The 17,374-nt window shown below is 41.2% G+C and overlaps 2 protein-coding genes across 3 annotated transcripts in view; one reads left to right on the top strand and one right to left on the bottom strand.

Moving 5' to 3' along the window:
• The window catches only part of Parp9 (poly(ADP-ribose) polymerase family member 9), a 36,898-nt gene extending 31,720 nt beyond the window's left edge, over positions 1-5,178 (bottom strand). Inside the window, exons 1-3 of one of the 2 annotated variants that reach the window (XM_076868776.1) lie at positions 5,081-5,178; positions 923-1,017; positions 55-88 (exon numbers count right to left, since the gene is read on the bottom strand). In XM_076868776.1, coding sequence (XP_076724891.1) covers positions 55-88; positions 923-937 — 49 coding nt within the window. In that variant the 5' untranslated portion in view covers positions 938-1,017; positions 5,081-5,178. The remainder of the gene's footprint in view (positions 1-54; positions 89-922; positions 1,018-5,080) is intronic. The other variant, XM_076868777.1, reaches the window with a different exon arrangement.
• A 7-nt stretch (positions 5,179-5,185) lies between these two features.
• Positions 5,186-15,192, top strand: Dtx3l (deltex E3 ubiquitin ligase 3L). Its single transcript, XM_076868779.2, has 5 exons — positions 5,186-5,448; positions 6,649-6,857; positions 9,054-10,589; positions 11,387-11,604; positions 12,613-15,192. The coding sequence occupies exons 1-5, from the start codon at positions 5,265-5,267 to the stop codon at positions 12,680-12,682; spliced, it is 2,217 nt and encodes a 738-aa protein (XP_076724894.1). The 5' UTR covers positions 5,186-5,264; the 3' UTR covers positions 12,683-15,192.
• Positions 15,193-17,374: the final 2,182 nt, after the last annotated feature.

The following is a 17,374-nucleotide window of genomic DNA, read 5'->3' as shown; positions in this document are numbered from 1 at the left end:
AAAAGATCTGAGCAAAGCCTTTCTGAAATAAGAGTGGGAGTGAGGTGATCCTACCTGATTTTTCATTGGAAGTTGCTGCTCCAGCATCCTGTGAAAGATGAGAATGACTTTAAAACAAAATTTAAGCTGAACAGCTACAGGCTACTGATCCCAGATACAGTCTACCACATACAAAGCAACAGCAACTTGGTTCAAAGCGCTGGGTTTGCAGAGAGGGACACATGTATTTGTCACTGTGGTTATTTTTCTATCTTTGTGCCTAAAACACTGAAAATACTAAATGTTCCATCAAACATTGACCCAATCACACTTGCCTAGGGATTGAATTTAAAATGACATGAAGGGTTATAGATTCATACTTGAAAAGGCCTAAGAGTCATAGACCTCTAAAAAGATCCAAAACTCTCAGACAGGCTCCAATTCCAATGTGTCTTGGAGTTTCCCTAGATAGAGCAGAAAACATGAGGACATGAGCCTCATCAGCTGCATCTTCCACCCACTAGTAAGGACCCACTTTCAATTGCCTATTTCTTGACATAGCCTTCATGTAGAATTTTGAAATTTAGCAAACGATGTTTCTTTCTCTATTCCCTTGCTTTTATTCCTCCCTTATCATCTCCTTACTCCATCCTAAAAAAAATGAACTGCTGAATGAATGAAGAGAATCCAAATGATATGCAAGTGACTTTTTTTTAAAAAAATCATCCATCTTCAAGTTAACATTGTTGATAATTAGCATATTTTTAATTCCAATTTCCCAATGATTCAATAACACTTTTATTAGGCTATTAAAACCAAATGAGATGCTAGGTGTTACTGAAGAGCCCAGACTTCTTGCTATTTATTATAGGAAAAACTCTTCATGTACTGGTCAAGGTTCATAATGCATAGACATTTATATATTTATACATATAGATTTTACCATGGAGAAGGCCATTATCCAGGTCTCTGGTGGGTCTTTAATCCCTCTTGGGTTTCAAAGTGTAGACTGCAGTTCCCAGATATGGCAGCCTACTTCTAGGAATAAATGGAAACAACACAGTAAGCATTGACCAGAAGCTGAGGGAATTTGGTACAAATAGTCCATAGGAACACTGAGCATGATTTCTATCTTGAGAAGTTTTTATTCCATTGGTGAGATGCACATATTGCTTTGCTGTTGTTATTGTTTACTTTCTGTCCTCTTCAGGTCAGGTTCCAATAAAAACCATAATGGCAGTTCAGAGAAGGGAAAAAGTTACAGGGGCTTGAACAGGAAAAAAAATTATGGAGAAGGTGAGACTGGAGCCAGGCCTTGGAGGATGGATCAGGTTTTCACATATGTAGAAGAGGAAGATGACAAAAAAATGGTGAGACTGAGCACAGCATTCAGAACAGCCAGGAACAACAGCCTTACGAGCAAGTGAAGACCCCTGAGGAGTGTTTGAAAAAAGAGGATACTTGTGCCTGCACGGGGTGTGCCTTGCAGAGTTTATGATAAATATCCTTGACCTAATTCGACAGGGGATATCTGGATAATAATATTTTAAAAAATAACCCTCTGGGGAAGATTATTTTGAAATGTTTGCCATCAAGTAGGCAGCAATTAAAGGCTGTGCATTTTTTGAATGATGATGAAAAGATACAATGATCAACACTTTCTGCTATCTTTAGGTCCCTAGAGTGATCTCTCTGTGTTTTCAATAGAAAATTTTTGTACAGTCATCCACAGCATCAGAGCACTATTATTCTTACACCTGGAGGAAAAGGAGTAACAATCCTAAAATGCAACAAGGAGAAGCATCTGTGCCTCTAGAGGGCACTGCTGTATTCACAAAAGAAGGAAGACTTCTGCACCTGCTGTGTGGGCTGCTAGGCTTTTCTTTAGATGTTGTTGTGCTTGTCTTTCTTCAGACCTGCCCTTAAAGGCCTAGGCAGGGACTTGGCTGTGGAGCTGCCATCCATTTAACCCCAGAGAAATTAGAAGCAAAGAGAATGTTGTGTAAAACAATTTCTTCCATTTAAATAACAACAAACACCTTCTCAACTTTCCATCACTGAAGTTGAGGGAATTTGGTAAGACTATTCTATAGGAGAACTGAACACGACTTCTGATTTTGAAGTTTTTCATTTCATTGGTGAGATGCACAGTGTTTTGCTATTGTTGTCACTATATTCCTTCTGTCCTTTCCTATGGTGTTTCTGTCCCTCATTGGCAGTCAAACTTCTGCAAAGAGTAGTTGATTGTCCTGTCATCCCACCCGCTCAGCTCACCATAGTCTGACTCCCCATCTCATCCCCAGTACCCCTCTGAAACTGTCAGTGTCCTCCATGTGGTTAACCCAAGGCGCACTATCTACTATCCTAGTCTTTGTGTGACCCCTTCTATAGCATTTCATTCTTTGATTCCTGAAACTCTGCTTTATTAGTTTTTCCTATGCCCTCTTGACTCTTTGTATTTTTTTGTCCCTATGCCTTTATAGACCTTTCCCTGAATTCACTTCCAGCATCCTCCCCTCACTCTTTAATCGAATCCAAAGGCACTTAACCACTGAGCCACATCCCCAGTCTTTTTTTGTATTTTATTTAGAGACAGGGTCTCACTGAGTTGTTAGTGCCTCCCTGTTGCTGAGGCTGGCTTTGAACTTGCAACCTTCCTGCCTCCACTTCTGGAGCTGCTGGGGTTACAGGTATTCACCACCACATCTGGCCTCAAGATTCTGTTTAACAGACACTTCTTTATTCTACATATTCCCCAGGGGGTAATCTCATCTACTTCAGGGCTTCAACTCACCAACTGTAAATACAACTCCCATATCTGTATTTCTAGGCTACTACTCTCCTGTAACTCTATCTGGATGTCCCATATTCCCCTCAAATACAGTTTCTACAAGAATTGACCCTTATATTCTCCTCCCCACTCCCCCACAAAAATCCATGCTTTATCTCCTAGATTCCACAGCTCAGCAAATAATATGCCATTTGCCCACTCAAATCAGAAATCTAAGAATTATCCTTAAATCTCCTCTTTTTTCCTATATCCAATCTCTCTCTGGGTCCTGACCACCTAAGTTCCTCTCAAATATGTCCCTAACTTTCTTATTTCCTGATATTGTTGCACTTTAGGGTCTCAGAACCTCTTGCCTGAGTTATGGCAGTATACTCTTTCCAAAGATTCAAGTGCACTATCTAACTTTACATTCGATTGTCTGAATACATAATACATTTATGTATTTACATGGTGCAAAAACTGTAGAAGGTCCTCCCTTACCTCCCTCAAGAAACACCCTCCATGGCAATCAACCTCTCTTGTATCCTTCTAGGGACATCTCTACACAAAAGGTAGCATCTAATACACACTCTTCTACATGTTACCTTCTCCACTTAATATGTGCCAGAGATCTGTTCACAGTAGGACATTGAGACCGACCTCAGTTTTTTTCACTATTTATTGTATTCCATTGAATAGAAATACTATAAGTTATTTAATGCTGTTCCCCATTCATGGACATTTAAGGAGTTCCCAGTCTTAAGCTACAGTAAAGAAGCCTATAAAGAACAATTTTGGGGGCTGGAAATGTGATTCAAGTGGTAGTGCACTCGCCTAGCATGCATGAGGCACTGGGTTCGATTCTCAGCACCACATAAAAACAAAATAAAGATATTGTGCCCATCTAAAACTAAAAAAAAAAATTTAAAAATAAACAATTTTGTACCTAGGTCGCTTAACACATAAGGGCTAATATATCAATGGGACAAATTCTTGGATGTGGTACTGAAAAAATACGGCATATGCAATTGTAATTCTGATAGTACTGCCAAATTGCTGTCCATGAAGACCAGCCATTTCTAGTCATTTCCACATGCAAAAATCTCATCTGTGGCCTCTCTACCTCCATTCATCCTTGCTTGGAAATGTGTTCTTTGCATTGTTGTCAGCTCCTTCTTTCTAAGATACCAATCTGACTCATCAGTTTTTGGCTTCCTTTTTTTTTTTTTTTTTTTAAATGTTTATTTTTTAGTTGTAGTTAGACACAATATCTTTGTTTTATTTATTTACATGTGGTGCTGAGGATTGAACCCAGGGCCTCACACGTGGAGTGCTCTACCGCTGAGCCACAACCCCAGCCCCCAGTTTTTGGCTTCCTTTGTTTCCAACTCTTCCATTTCTATCATCAAGACCTTTCACCATCTAGACATGTGCTGTTCAAGGTAGAACATTAGGCACATGTAGTTATCAAGCACTGGACATGGTTAGTCTGAAATGAAATGTGAAGTAAATAAAAGAAAAACACTGGATGGCAAAGACTTAGAATGACCAAAGAGATCATAAATTATCCCATTATATGCTGAAATAATTAGTTTGAATACATTAAATAGCAGCAGTAAAATTAATTTCACCTGTTTCTTTATATGTTTAATAATATGATGAAGAATTTTACAATTAACATGTGACTCCCTTTATATTTCTATTGAACAGTACAGATCTGAGTAGGCCCTTCCTTTTGCATGTCCCTGTCCATCTCCTCCCCTTCCAGGTCCCAGGGCCCTCTGTGTTTCAGACCACAGCACTCCTGGTCCCAGATGCACTCCCTTTCTCTCCCCTCCCTAGCCCCCCACTCAACACTTTTAGAGAGTGTCCAATTCCGCTCAAAACTTTCACTTGGAGGTCTTCAGGGATTTACTTCCTTGTTCACAGGTCTGCCTCCCTTTGCAGCCCTTCAGCTAAGGGACCTCTAACCCCTCCTGCACAGGGCGGCAACCATTCCAACTCAAGGGAAGAGGGCAGAAAAGTGCCTGCTACAGGACAGAGCCGCTGGCAGGGAGCACGTCACAGGTAACAATGCGGATAAACAAACTAAAAACATTTTTTTTTTCCTTTTAAAAATTAGGTTAAGTATAACGTGAACTCGGAATGCGAATTACATGTGGCAAACAGCAATAACAACAATGGTTTAAAAGAACAGAAACACAAGAGAAACTTATTTTCCCTGCCTGGCTAACATCCTAACCTGGGGACGCCGGGCCCGGGGACCCCCGTCCTCGCCCGCCCCCGCTCGAGCCTGCAGGAGAGCGGACCCCCAGGGACGGGACCACTTACCCGACGCTGGCTGTGGGGCGGACTGCACAGACCGGAGGGGAGGCGGCTCTGCTGGGAACAGGGAGGGACTTCCAAAGAAGCGAAACTGAAACTTTGAGGCCCCAGTCGGCGGGGCGGGAGGCGCCTTTGCCCCGTCTCGCACCGAAGCGTCCCGGAGCCCCACTCGAGCCGCACGCCGAGCGCCATGGCCTCCAGCCCCTGCCCGCCGTCGCCGCTGCTCGTGCGGGTGTCCCAGTCCATGCCCCGGCTGCACAGGAAACTGGAAAGCTACTTCCAGAGCCGGCTCTCGGGCGGCGGGGAGTGCACCGTCCGGCCCATCGGCCCGAGCGCCCCGGACACTTTCCGGGTGGAATTCAGAGAAAGGGCAGGTGAGCAGCGGGCAGCGGAGGTGCCAAGGCCGTCCCCGGGGTCGGGGGCGCAGTGCCGCGGGTTTCCAGGGCGACCCAATTCAGTCTGACCTAGGGGAGCGCGCAGGAAAAAGTATGGAGCTGTCCTTGGGAGGGCAAGAAGCGGGAGTTCCTGTTGCCAACATCTCCTGCAACCCCACAGTGGAGGTTAGAGTCCCAGATGTGCCCAGTCCCTGATCCGGGTTGACTACCTCAAGCATGGTACTTTCTATGTGCTTTTCTGAACTGACATATTTTTTCAATTGCCACAGAAATATAAGTACTGCCCCTTCCCTCCCCAGGTTCCTGGCAGTTGTTGTCCTTGTTGTTTAAGCATTGCAGTTTTATGTTGTAAATAATGATTCAATTGACTGACTTTTGAGGTTTACAAAAGTAATAGATGCTCACTATAGAAAAGAGCAAAAAAGAAAACAACGTGGAGATAAACAATGGGAACATTTTGATGTATCTCCCTCCAGCCATTCCCTATGAGTGTCAGCAAACATATGCATTTCTAACAATCTGAGGAGAAACTTTGGATTCCTGCTTTAAAAAAAAAAAAAACTTAATTATTTAATGACTGTTATTCCATATCATTGAAAGGCGGACTGGAAACATGATTTAAATGGGCCGATGATGTTCCATTATCATTAAGCTTTCATTTTTATTGTAAAATGTAAGCTGCCCACTTCAGAGTTCTGAATAGCTCCCCCTATTTCCCCACCAAACTGCTATTCCAGCATGCAGGGAACAGTCTTACAGTGAGGTACTGGGCAGGGTACAGATGCAAGAATAATGGGATTACTGTCAGGCCTTCTGTGACTGTTGGTTCTGTATCCATGGATTCAACCAACCAGGGATAGAAACTGTCTTAATTACAGGAAAAAAAATAGCATCTGTACTGGACATGTACAGTTTTCCTGTCATTATTCCCTGGACAATACAGTAGGACAACTATTTACATAGATTTACATTGCATTGGGTATTATAAGTAATCTGAGATGATTTAAAGTATGTGAGAGGATAAAAGTAGGATTATGGAACTATTACACCATTTTACATAAGGGACTTGAGCATCCATGGATTTTGGGTATCTGGGAGTTCCCAAAACCAATTTTCAGGGAATTCCAAGGGCTATTTGAAATTTCTCCTGTGAATGTGTGTTTAATGTCTCCACTGAAGCTAAGGAGGGAGTGTTGAGAAAAGGAGATCACCACATCTCGATTGATGAGAAACCTGTGCCCATTTTTCTGGATACCACTAAGAAGCCAAAAGAGAAAACAAAACCTGGAAGTTCTTCATTGACACAGTCACAAGCTGAAGCACAATCTGGGGAGAAACACCCAAATAAAGGTCCTGTTCCTAATAATGTCAACTCCTATGTCCAAAAGGTGAGTGTTGGAAAAAGTAGCTGGCTGTGTTCTTTAAGTGCCTCCATGGTTACCACACCTACTGCCTTTTTGTCCCAGCAGACAGTGCTGGGGACTAATAATGAGTCAGGCACTGGTTTAAGCACTAGGACACAGAGATGAACACAGCAGACAAGGTCCCTACTCTCATGCAGCTGGTACTGGGGTGGAGAGGTGCACAGAAAAACGATAAGCAAGTAAAAACCTGAAAAAAAAAAAAATTCAGAGGATTGAGACCTGCTAAAAAAATAAAATAAGATTTTGCTTCAGAGAGAACAGGGCCAAGGCAAGAAAGGGAATGGTGAAGATGGTTCTACTTATGACCAGAAGTCAGAGCCAACTCTTCTGTGGAGGAGGCATTTTGCATGAGACATAATGAGGAATCAACCATGCAAGATTCATTCCACAAATAGATACTGACTGACTACTATGTGCCAGGCACTGTAAGAGGGGCTGAGGACACAGCCAGGCACACAAAGACTTTGCCCTCACACCACTTACCTTTAAGTGAGAGGAACCAACAGTGTAAACAAATAGAAATGTAATAAAATGCCTATAAGTTTTGGAAAGAAGAATAAAGCAGGATTAATGAAAGAAACCCTATTTGACATAGGATGTCAAGAAGAACCACTCAGATAGAGTCATCTGAACAGACATGATTGAAGTAAGGGAGCTAGATGAGTGGGTTTCTGGAGGAAGAACATTCTAGGCCTTGGCCAAGGGATACACATGTGCACAGGCCCCACAAAAGCTTATATCCTGAACTCTACAAGCTACAAAGAAGATAGAGTAGGGGAAGACAGTGAGCAAGGGAAGGAGTGCTGGGAACTCAGAGAGGTCAGGTATTTAGGGGATGATGATAAGGACATCAGATTTCAAGTTAAATGTCAGGAGAGTCATCAGATGGTTTTGATTCAGGAGAGTGGGCATTTTCTTTTACATTTCTAAGGGATCAATTTGGCTGCTGTGTGTGGAAATACATGTGCAGGAAGGGCTAGAATAGAAAGTCAGAGCCCAGTTAGGAAAAGTTGCAATGGACCGGGTGGAGGATGATAATGGCCTGGACTCTGGATGGCTCCCATAGATATAAGAACAGGAGATTCAGGAAACATTTTGGAGATCTAGAGGAATAATGTTCCATGCAGAGAAAAGGGCATGTGCAGAGACCTCAAGGGGGAACAAAACATTAGAAATTTTGCTTTTCTACTACATTTCATTCACCTCTGTCCTTTTTATTAATATATTTCTTATAATTGAGCTTCTAAAAGGTCAAAGTTTAGGAAGGGCCTAGCAACTCTGTGGGAAGTCAAATGTTTAATTTTGTTGGTTTGTTTTTGTTTATTGTTGTTGTTATTTGGTACTTGGATTGAACTCAGGAGCGTTTTACCACTAAGCTACATCCCCAACCCTATTTTTTTTTTTTCAATTTTGAGACAGGGTCCCATTAAGTCAATAAGGCTGGCCTTGAACTTGTGATCCTCCTGGAGCCTCAGCCACCAGAGTCGCTAAGGTTATAGGCATGTGCTACCATGCCCAACTCTTTGTTTTTTTATTATTTTTTATTATTTATTTATTCTAATTTGTTATACATGATGGCAGAATGCAGTTCGCTTCATATTACACATATAGAGTATTTTTTAAAGAGGAAGGATAAATAAGAGAAAAATATAGTAATAAGAAAAAAATTATCCTCAGATTTGTGACTCCTTTCACAGACTATTTTGTGAGGACCACAGCAACTTATCCCAGAGAACAGAAATGCCTCTCTCTACTGTCATTCCTCAAAGTTAGATAGGGGCAGCTTTAAAACCCAGTTTCTTTTGTAACATAGAGCTTTTCAAAATGTTCAAGCCCAGGCTCCACTGTAGACCATTTATAAGAATCTCTGGAGATGAGCCTGAGCCCTGGCCCACTGGCCTTTTCTCCTTCCTTCCTGCTCTTTCTTTCTCTCTTTCACTTTTTGAACTTCCCAAGTGATTCTAACTTGCAGACAGGCCTGAGACCCTCTAGGCTGTAGCATATTGCATTCTCTTGAAGGATTTGAACAGGTGGCCCCCCATAAGGAAAGGCTTAGTGGTTGTTTCTGTAGTCTCAGGGCATTCTGAAGAGTGCTACATTCTACTGGGGGCCTGGGAGTCTGAGATATTTTATTTGTTCCTGTTCCTTTGAATTTTTCAGATCTTTCTTACTGTGACAGCCGATCTGAACTGTGACCTGTTCTCCAAAGAACAGAGGGCACATGTAACCACTCTCTGCCCCAGAGTCAAAAAGTTGGAGGGTGACAATGGAATTGAGAAGGTGTATGGTGATTTCAGAGATATTGAGAAAATATATCACTTCTTAAGTGAGCAGCTCCTGGAGAATGAGAGGAATCAGGAATCTTCCCCTTCTACCACGGAAAGGAAACCACTTGACCAGCAGGACTATGACAGCTGCTTTTTTCCTTCTGAACCAAAACCCAGGTCAGAAGAAAAAGGCAGCCATTTTGAAATTCCCTTGCATTTCTTTGAATACTTCAGATATACCTGTCCTGATAAAATAGACTCAATAGAGAAAAGATTTGGTGTAAACACTAAAATTCAAGATATCCCTCCCAATACGGTCTATTTAGACTTTACCTCCAGCCATTCAGAGGACATAGAAGCAGCTCGTGAGTCTTTTGTCAGCGAGTTTCAGAAAACCATTGAATCTCTGAAGCAAGAATGTGTCCCTTTAGAAGATAGGAAGTGGGCAAATAACATCAAACAGGAGTTGAGCCACAGGTTTCCAAAGCTCCTGATAAAGGAGCAAGGAGGAGTGCTCACTCTCCTTGGGACCCAAGATGACATTTCAGCTGCCAATCAAAAAATTTCTGAATTTCTTGTCTTGAAACCTGTGAAAATATTTGCTCCCAGTTGCATGAAGAACACAATTGAGATTGACACTGCTCACTATAAGCTTCTAGAAGCTCAGTTACTCCAAAAGATAGTAGAGATAGAGCAAAAGTACAATAGTCAGAGTAAAGTTAGGGAGAAAGGTCAGAAAACCTGCATTCTGTTTGATCCAAAGGATAAGGAGATAGATCTGTCTGTGCATGCTTATGCAAGTTTCATCGATGCCTTTCAACATGCCACCTGTCAGCTGACAAAAGAAGTCCTTTTACTGAAAACTTTGGGCAAGGAGAAACAGCACTTACGTGGGACTAAGTTTGCTGATGACTTTAGAAAGAGGCATCCAGATATACACTTTGTGCTGAGTCGAGAGACAATGACTTTGACTGGTTTGCCAAATCACGTTGCAGAGGCAAAACAATATGTCTTAAAGAGTGGGGACCTGTCACTGTCAGCTGGAGAGAAATTGAACAAAGATCATGAAACACCCATGGACATTGATAGCAATAATTCAAAAGCAGCTTCGCCTTCATTCAAGGACTCTGCAAGTTCTGTGGCCTCCGAAGCAGATAAGAAGGAAAAGGAGCTCTGTGTCATCTGCATGGACACCATTCGTGACAAACAAGTACTACCAAAGTGCAAGCACGAATTCTGTAGGCGTTGTATCGATCAAGCCATGTCTTATAAGCCTGTCTGCCCCGTGTGTCAGACTTCTTATGGTGTCCAGAAAGGGAATCAACCAGAAGGAACCATGAATCACAGAACTGTAAAAGAGTCACTTCCGGGTTATCCATCCTGTGGCACCATTGTCATTACATATAATATGTCAGGAGGCATACAAACGGTAAGTGTTTCTGGGGTCCCTGGGTTTCTTTCCACTATGTTGAGGGATTATCCTGTTGCCTATTTGACAATGGATTTCCCAGGGAATTATTTCATGGTCATGTGCAAGGGACAGAAATAGTGAAGAAGGTCACTTCATCTGCATATAATGTAGAGCTTTCATGTCTTTTTATTTTTAATTTTTCTTTTTCTCCTTACACATTTTTATGGGTTTTTATTTTGTTTTGAATTGTTTTGCATGTCATTTGGCAGTGTTGGGGATCAAACCCAGGACTTCATGCATCCAAAGGAGGTGCTCTACCACTGAACCATACCGCTAGCCCTATGTGATTTTCCTTTTTTCTTTCTTTCTTTTTTTGTTTTTTTTGGTACTGGGGATTGAACTCAGGGGTGCTTAACCACTAAGCTACACCTCCAGTCCTTTTTATTTTTTATTTAGAGACAGGCTCTTGCTAAGTTGCTGAGGCTGGCTTTGAACTTTTGGTTCTTCTGCCTCAGCCTCCTGAGCTGCTAAGATTACAGGTGTGCACCACCACACCTGGCCCTACATGTGTATTTCTTGAGATCAACAAAGGATGAATGGAGAATATGTGTTAGGATAGTAGGAGTCAGGAAGATAGGTAATGTTTGCAGTGTGAAGTTGAAAGAGGAGAAATATAAATTATTAGGAATATAAGTAACACTTTAATGCTTTTCTTGATTTTTTATTTGCTCTCTCTACAAATGAACATATCTATGCATATAGTAAAATTCAGACAGGGGACTGTTTTTGCCTGACATTTTTTTGTCTTTATACAGAACAAGCATCCAAACCCAGGAAAGCGTTATTATGGAATACAGCGAAATGCATACTTGCCTGATAATAAGGAAGGAAAGAAGGTTTTGCAACTACTTTCAAAAGCCTTTGAACAAAAGCTGATTTTCACAGTGGGGCAATCTCGAACATCAGGATTCTCAGATGTCATTACATGGAATGATATACATCACAAAACATCCTGGTCCGGAGGACCAGAAAAGTGAGAACCTTTTGAAATATAGTGGTTCCTAAACAAAGTATAGAGGTTGTAAAATACAGCAATTTGAGGATATGGATATAAGGAGATTTTATAGCACTGGTATCCTAGTATTATGAGAAATGCTATTCTGGGTTGATAATTTTAAAGAGAGAAAGACTGGTCCCTATAACCACCTACCCTGCCAACTACAAAGTATTAGTTATTAAATTTTGCATCCAAGGGAAGAGGGTTTCAGAACCAAGGTGAATGGTATCTAAGTTGATTAAATTTGAGCATCATGTCTATTTGAAAGGTAGGTCCTAGAAGTGTTCCTTTGCTTTATTTTAAGATCATCTTTCTTTTTTTTTTTTAAATATTTTTTTTAAAGAGAGAGAGAGAGGTAGAGAGAGAGAGAGAATTTTAATATTTATTTTTTAGTTCTCGGCGGACACAACATCTTTGTTTGTATGTGGTGCTGAGGATCGAACCCGGGCCGCACGCATTCCAGGCGAGCGTACTATGGCCTGAGCCACATCCCCAGCCCCAAGGTCATCTTTCTTTCTGTCCTTTTTTTCTCATCACTCCACAGAGAAGCTAAACTCTCTTGGTTTTAGTTTTGAGAGGCTAATGGTGGTAAAAGCTACATTACAGGAAATCTGATTGTTGTTTATGAAACTCAGACCCTTGATATTCAAAAAAAAAAATATCCTGAGACTTTTTCCAATTGCCCAAGTTGAAAATCCTACTAGAATTTTCAACTTACGACTCCCTGTAAAATATAGCATATGATTATAATTGTATGAGAGTCACTGCTTACAATAAACTGAGAATTTTAAAGCCTGGTTGGAAAACAGATACTGGTCAGACAGACAGCTAGGCTCACTCACTAGCTAAATGAGAAAACATCTGCACACTGAAGAACAGTCATACATCACCCATAATTGTTCACAACCCTGAATACAAAATCCTCAAATGCAGATTATATTAACCATTTGTGATGATGCTTAAAAGGGTTTTTTCTTTCTGCAGTTATGGCTACCCTGATCCTCACTACCTGGAACGTGTCAAGGAGGAACTGAAAGCTAAAGGAATTGAGTAAGAAAACTGCTGGAAGAATGTCTTAACCCAGGCTTTCAAAGTATATATTTTAGAAGGCTATGTTAATGCAATCCTTCTGTAGAAACACCTTTTAAAAATTTGCATCTCAAGAAGTGGTTTGTATAAGAGTAGAAACCTAGTCTATCACTCTGGAGTGTAGCCTTTTTATGGAAGGCAGAAGCCCCCAAGAGCTGCATAATTTTGCTGCAAAAGTATGTCTCATTCTTGTGTTTTGGTTGAGGGTGAAGAGTGGGTCTGAAATAACCTTATCATCCTTCTGTTGTACTATAGCAACCGATTGACCCTTTTCTTTCCTTTTTTATGGAGTTGGGGGTAGAACCCAGGGCCACTGAGATTCACCCCCACTCCTTGGATCCTCTTTCATTGCCATCTCCAAGGAAGTACTTTAATTATTTCTTTTCTTTCTCTTTAACCTCCACTGGTAAAGGTGAGAGCCTTCTGTAAAAAGAAGAGGAAAAACAAGGCTTTACTTACGGAAAATTAGAGAACCACATGCCCCCCTCTTCCTTCCCCATGGCAAGAAAAGTGACCAGGAGCAGAGATTGGGCAATCTTTGGTAATAAGTGAAATAAGACTCGTATTTCTTAATGACATAGAACATAAAATACATAGAGTACAGTTGGTGCTTAATACGTTTTTATTTTCTGACTCAAGTTAGAGTAGGTCCACAAAGAGATATATACTTTTAAAATCTTTGACAGAAGCAGGAAGCCATTTCTGGAGTCCTCACCACTCATTTGGAAAACTGAGTTTCTTAACTCCACTATTCTTGGTGGCTGAACTCCTAACCAAGCTCCTAACTTGACTCTTGCTCCTCTCTGATCCTGGGAACCTGCCCCGTGGGTCACATTTGCCTTGCTGTAGAATTGCTACATGTTTTTGAACAGATTCCCCCCGCAACTGAATATGTTGTACTTTTGAATTATCCTGCTTCCATTTTTAACAAATAAGTAAACTTACTTTAGTTTCCATTGTCTACCATTTACAGTAACTATAGCTCCAATGAAGTCATTTGTTGTCTGTTCACTAAATCTCACCAATTCATGTTTTCACTCTTAAAATCTTTCTAATCCTCTCTCTGGAGAAAAAAAGCCCACAACAAGAAATATGTCTGATTTAAGATTTTACTTTCAAATATTTCTCCAAGTCAGAAAAAAAAGCTACTATAGCAGATCATCCAGTTATTTATTGTACACTCTCCCAAACTGGTGAGCAAGATACCTTGTTCTTTTCCTAAAGATACACATGAACACACATTAAGTTTTTTTTTTTCCAATCAGATAATAATATTTATTGAGTACTTCCCTTGTCACAACCCTTATAAGAGCTTTACATCTGTGTGGTTAGTACAATTAGTTTTTTTTTTTTTTTTTTTGTACTGGGGATTGAACCCAAGGGGGCTTAGCCACTGAGCCATATCCCAGACCTTTTTTTTTGTATTTTATTTAGAGATTGGGTCTCGATGAGTTGCTTAGGGTCTCACTAAGTTGCTGAGACTAGCTTTGAACTCGCAATCCTTCTGCCTCAGCCTCCCAAACCACTGGGATTACAGGTGTGCACTTCTGTGCACGGCTAGTGTTCCCCTTTTTTAACCAAGAAAACTAGACTGGGGATATAGCTCAGGGGTAGAGTGCTTGCCTAGCATGTGCAAGGCTCTGGGTTCAATCCCCAGGACCAAAAAGAAAAAAAAAAAACGAAGAAGAAGAAAGAAAGAAAGAAAGAAAGAGAAAATAGCCAAGAAAACTGATAGAAAGCATAAGTAAATCACCAAAGATCACAGTTAATAAATGAAAGTGCTAGCATTTGAACCAGGTAAACTTGCTCCAGGATTTCTATATCCCACCACCGTACTACCTTCCCACTGAGGTACTTCTCCATGGAGCTGGCCAAGGAGTTCCAATTATTTTAGGCTTCTTTCAGAAATGGACCCCTATACAGTGCTCAAAAGCAAATTTCCTCCAGGAAAGTCCTATTCAAAGGTCTTAAAAAACTGGGGCTGGGGTTGTGACTCAGTGGTAGAGCACTCGCCTAGCAAGTGCGGGGCCCTGGGTTCAATTCTCAGCACCACATGAAAAATAAATAAATAAAGGTATTGGTCCGATTTTAAAAAAAAAAAAAAATCTTAAAAACTCAGAATCTTCTCCTTGTGCAGAGAGTTAAGGAAAATTACACTAAAGGATATCTCTCTCTCTCTCTCTCTCTCTCTCTCTCTCTCTTTCTCTCTCTCTCTCTTTAATCAGATTATACATTTAGTTTTTCATGATTCATTAAATTCTTTATTGTTATCATTTATTGTTTTCTATCTTCTGATCTTTTGGTTAAATTTACTCCAAAGAAGCAGAAGTTTAGTTTCTATTAACTTCTGGATTGCATTCTGTGTGTAAATGCAATTTGCATGGTGTGAGTGGTTTTTGAGCATTTGGATTACTGCTTCTGTTCTTTGGAAGGTCTTTTCATCCACTTTAAATAAAATCAAATCCATGTTTGGAACAGATTGTCTGTGTTCTTTTCCTTGTTCCTTTTTTCTTAGGTTAAGATTCTGGGTATTTTCTTCAACACAAACAGTATAAAACCGTATAACATGTATGTGGACATCTTTGGTTGATTTTGTGTGTAGCCATTTGCTAAATATTATCACAGTAGAATTTCACTATTTACTTCTCTGCTGCCAGTTTGGCTATGAAATTTATATTTTTCAATACTTTTTCTTCCTGACACATAGGTTTCTAAAGAAGATAAAAGTAGGGGCTGGGGATGTGGCTCAAGCGGTAGCGCGCTCGCCTGGCATGCGTGCGGCCCGGGTTCGATCCTCAGCACCACATACAAACAAAGATGTTGTGTCCGCCGAGAACTAAAAAAATAAATATATATTGAAATTCTCTCTCTCTCTCCCTCTCTGTCTTTCTCACTCTCTCTTAAAAAAAAAAAAAAAAAAAAGAAGATAAAAGTAGCCTACAGGTTTCATCCCTTCTCTTCTGCTAGAGAAAGCACAGGTAAAACCCTATCAAACTATTGCCCCCTCCTTGCTCACCGAGCACCAGCAAACTGGGTTGCACCCTCCCCTCCCATTGAAAAAGAAGAATTAAAAAATACTGAGGGCTGGATTGTGGCTCAGCGATAGAGCACTTGCCTAGCACTGGCGGGACCCAGGTGCGATTCTCAGCACCACATAAAAAAATAAAGGCATTGTGTGTCCATCTACACCTAAAAAATAAATATTTGTTTTTTTAAAAAAATAATACTGAGATATTGAATGTTCCCCTAAGAATCGTATCAGGAGAAAAATTGTCATTAGGGAAAAATCAGGCCATCACTGGATTTTCCTATACTTATCTGAATAGTTTTTGCTTTGATTTCCATACGAGAATTCAGCACTATGGCCTTTTTATTGACTGGGTCCTGGAGCCTCTAAAACATTGAGAATGAGGCAAAAATTAAGATGCTCTTTGTATGATAGGTTCAAGCTCAAGGCAGTGCATGTAGGGATGAACAAAAAGGCAAAGCAGGATGCAAAGCAATGCTCTTGAGTTATCACCCTGGCTACTCCTCCACAAAGTCCGTTTCAAAGACTCAGCAGGTTGCTCAGCAGATAGCAGCTCTGAACTGGGCATGTGAACTGAAAAAGACTCCAGAAATCATCCTATTTAAATGCCTCATTTTATAGAGGGAACTCAGATTTATTTCTTGAGAAAACAAGAGAAGATGTAAAGCACATTTATAATGTATTTAAGCGTCGCCTTAGTGGCACTTTTGGCTTCTCCCTCTTCTGCATCAGTCCCATCCATTCTCACTGGTCCTGCTTCAGATCTCACTGTCCAGTTGGTATCCTCATAGTTCTTTTACCAGAACTATTGAAATACCCTGTCAGAACTCTTTCTGTCCCCATTCCCCTTTCTCCTCCCACCTCAAACTACCTTCTGAGAAAACAGCTCTTGTGGGAGACCAACCTCGCTTGTGACTGAGTTAACTCCCCTGCTGGGTGATGTGGCACCCATGCTGCTAGATTGCCCTACTCTTCTAAGGTTCCAGTGACTGTGTCTTGCTACAGCCCCATGGGTGAAGCTATGCTCACTTGTTCCTTTTAATATAATCCCTTGCCCTGTTTAGGGTAGAATCTTCCATGGAAGTGCCTTGTGTGTGTCCCCTTCTCTTACTGTGCCCTTGGGTGTGGCCTACCCAGATGTCAGTCAACCTGCTGACAGTGGACATCATGAAGATAGACTCAGCCTCTTGAAACCTGCCTCATTTGAATAGCTTCTCCTCAATAAAAGGGGTCAGTGCGTTCTCTCTCTCTCTCTGTCTCTCTCTTTCTCTCTCTCATCCTGTGGACCTTTAAGGTCAGAGGAGCTGTCACAGCGACCCTAATGAAAAAGGTATTTGTGTCTCTTGTGTGGTTATTTTGCGCAGCTCAGTGAGCCCAGTTCAACTGGAGTAAACCCTGAGTCTTTTAGTCTCAAACAGAAACCCGGCAAGCTCTGATCTCTTCTGAGGATATGCCTTCAGTGGCTTCCTGATGCTCCAACAGTACTTCTTGAACTTCTTCTTGTGTCAGAAATCACCTGGAGGGGCTGGGGATGTGGCTCAGGCGGTAGCGCGCTCGCCTGGCATGCGTGCGGCCCAGGTTCGATCCTCAGCACCACATACAAAAAACAAAGATGTTGTGTCTGCTGAC

Source organism: Callospermophilus lateralis, chromosome 10 (assembly GCF_048772815.1).
Source record: "Callospermophilus lateralis isolate mCalLat2 chromosome 10, mCalLat2.hap1, whole genome shotgun sequence".
NCBI lineage: Eukaryota > Metazoa > Chordata > Mammalia > Rodentia > Sciuridae > Callospermophilus > Callospermophilus lateralis.
This window is presented reverse-complemented; position numbering and strand designations above follow the sequence as displayed.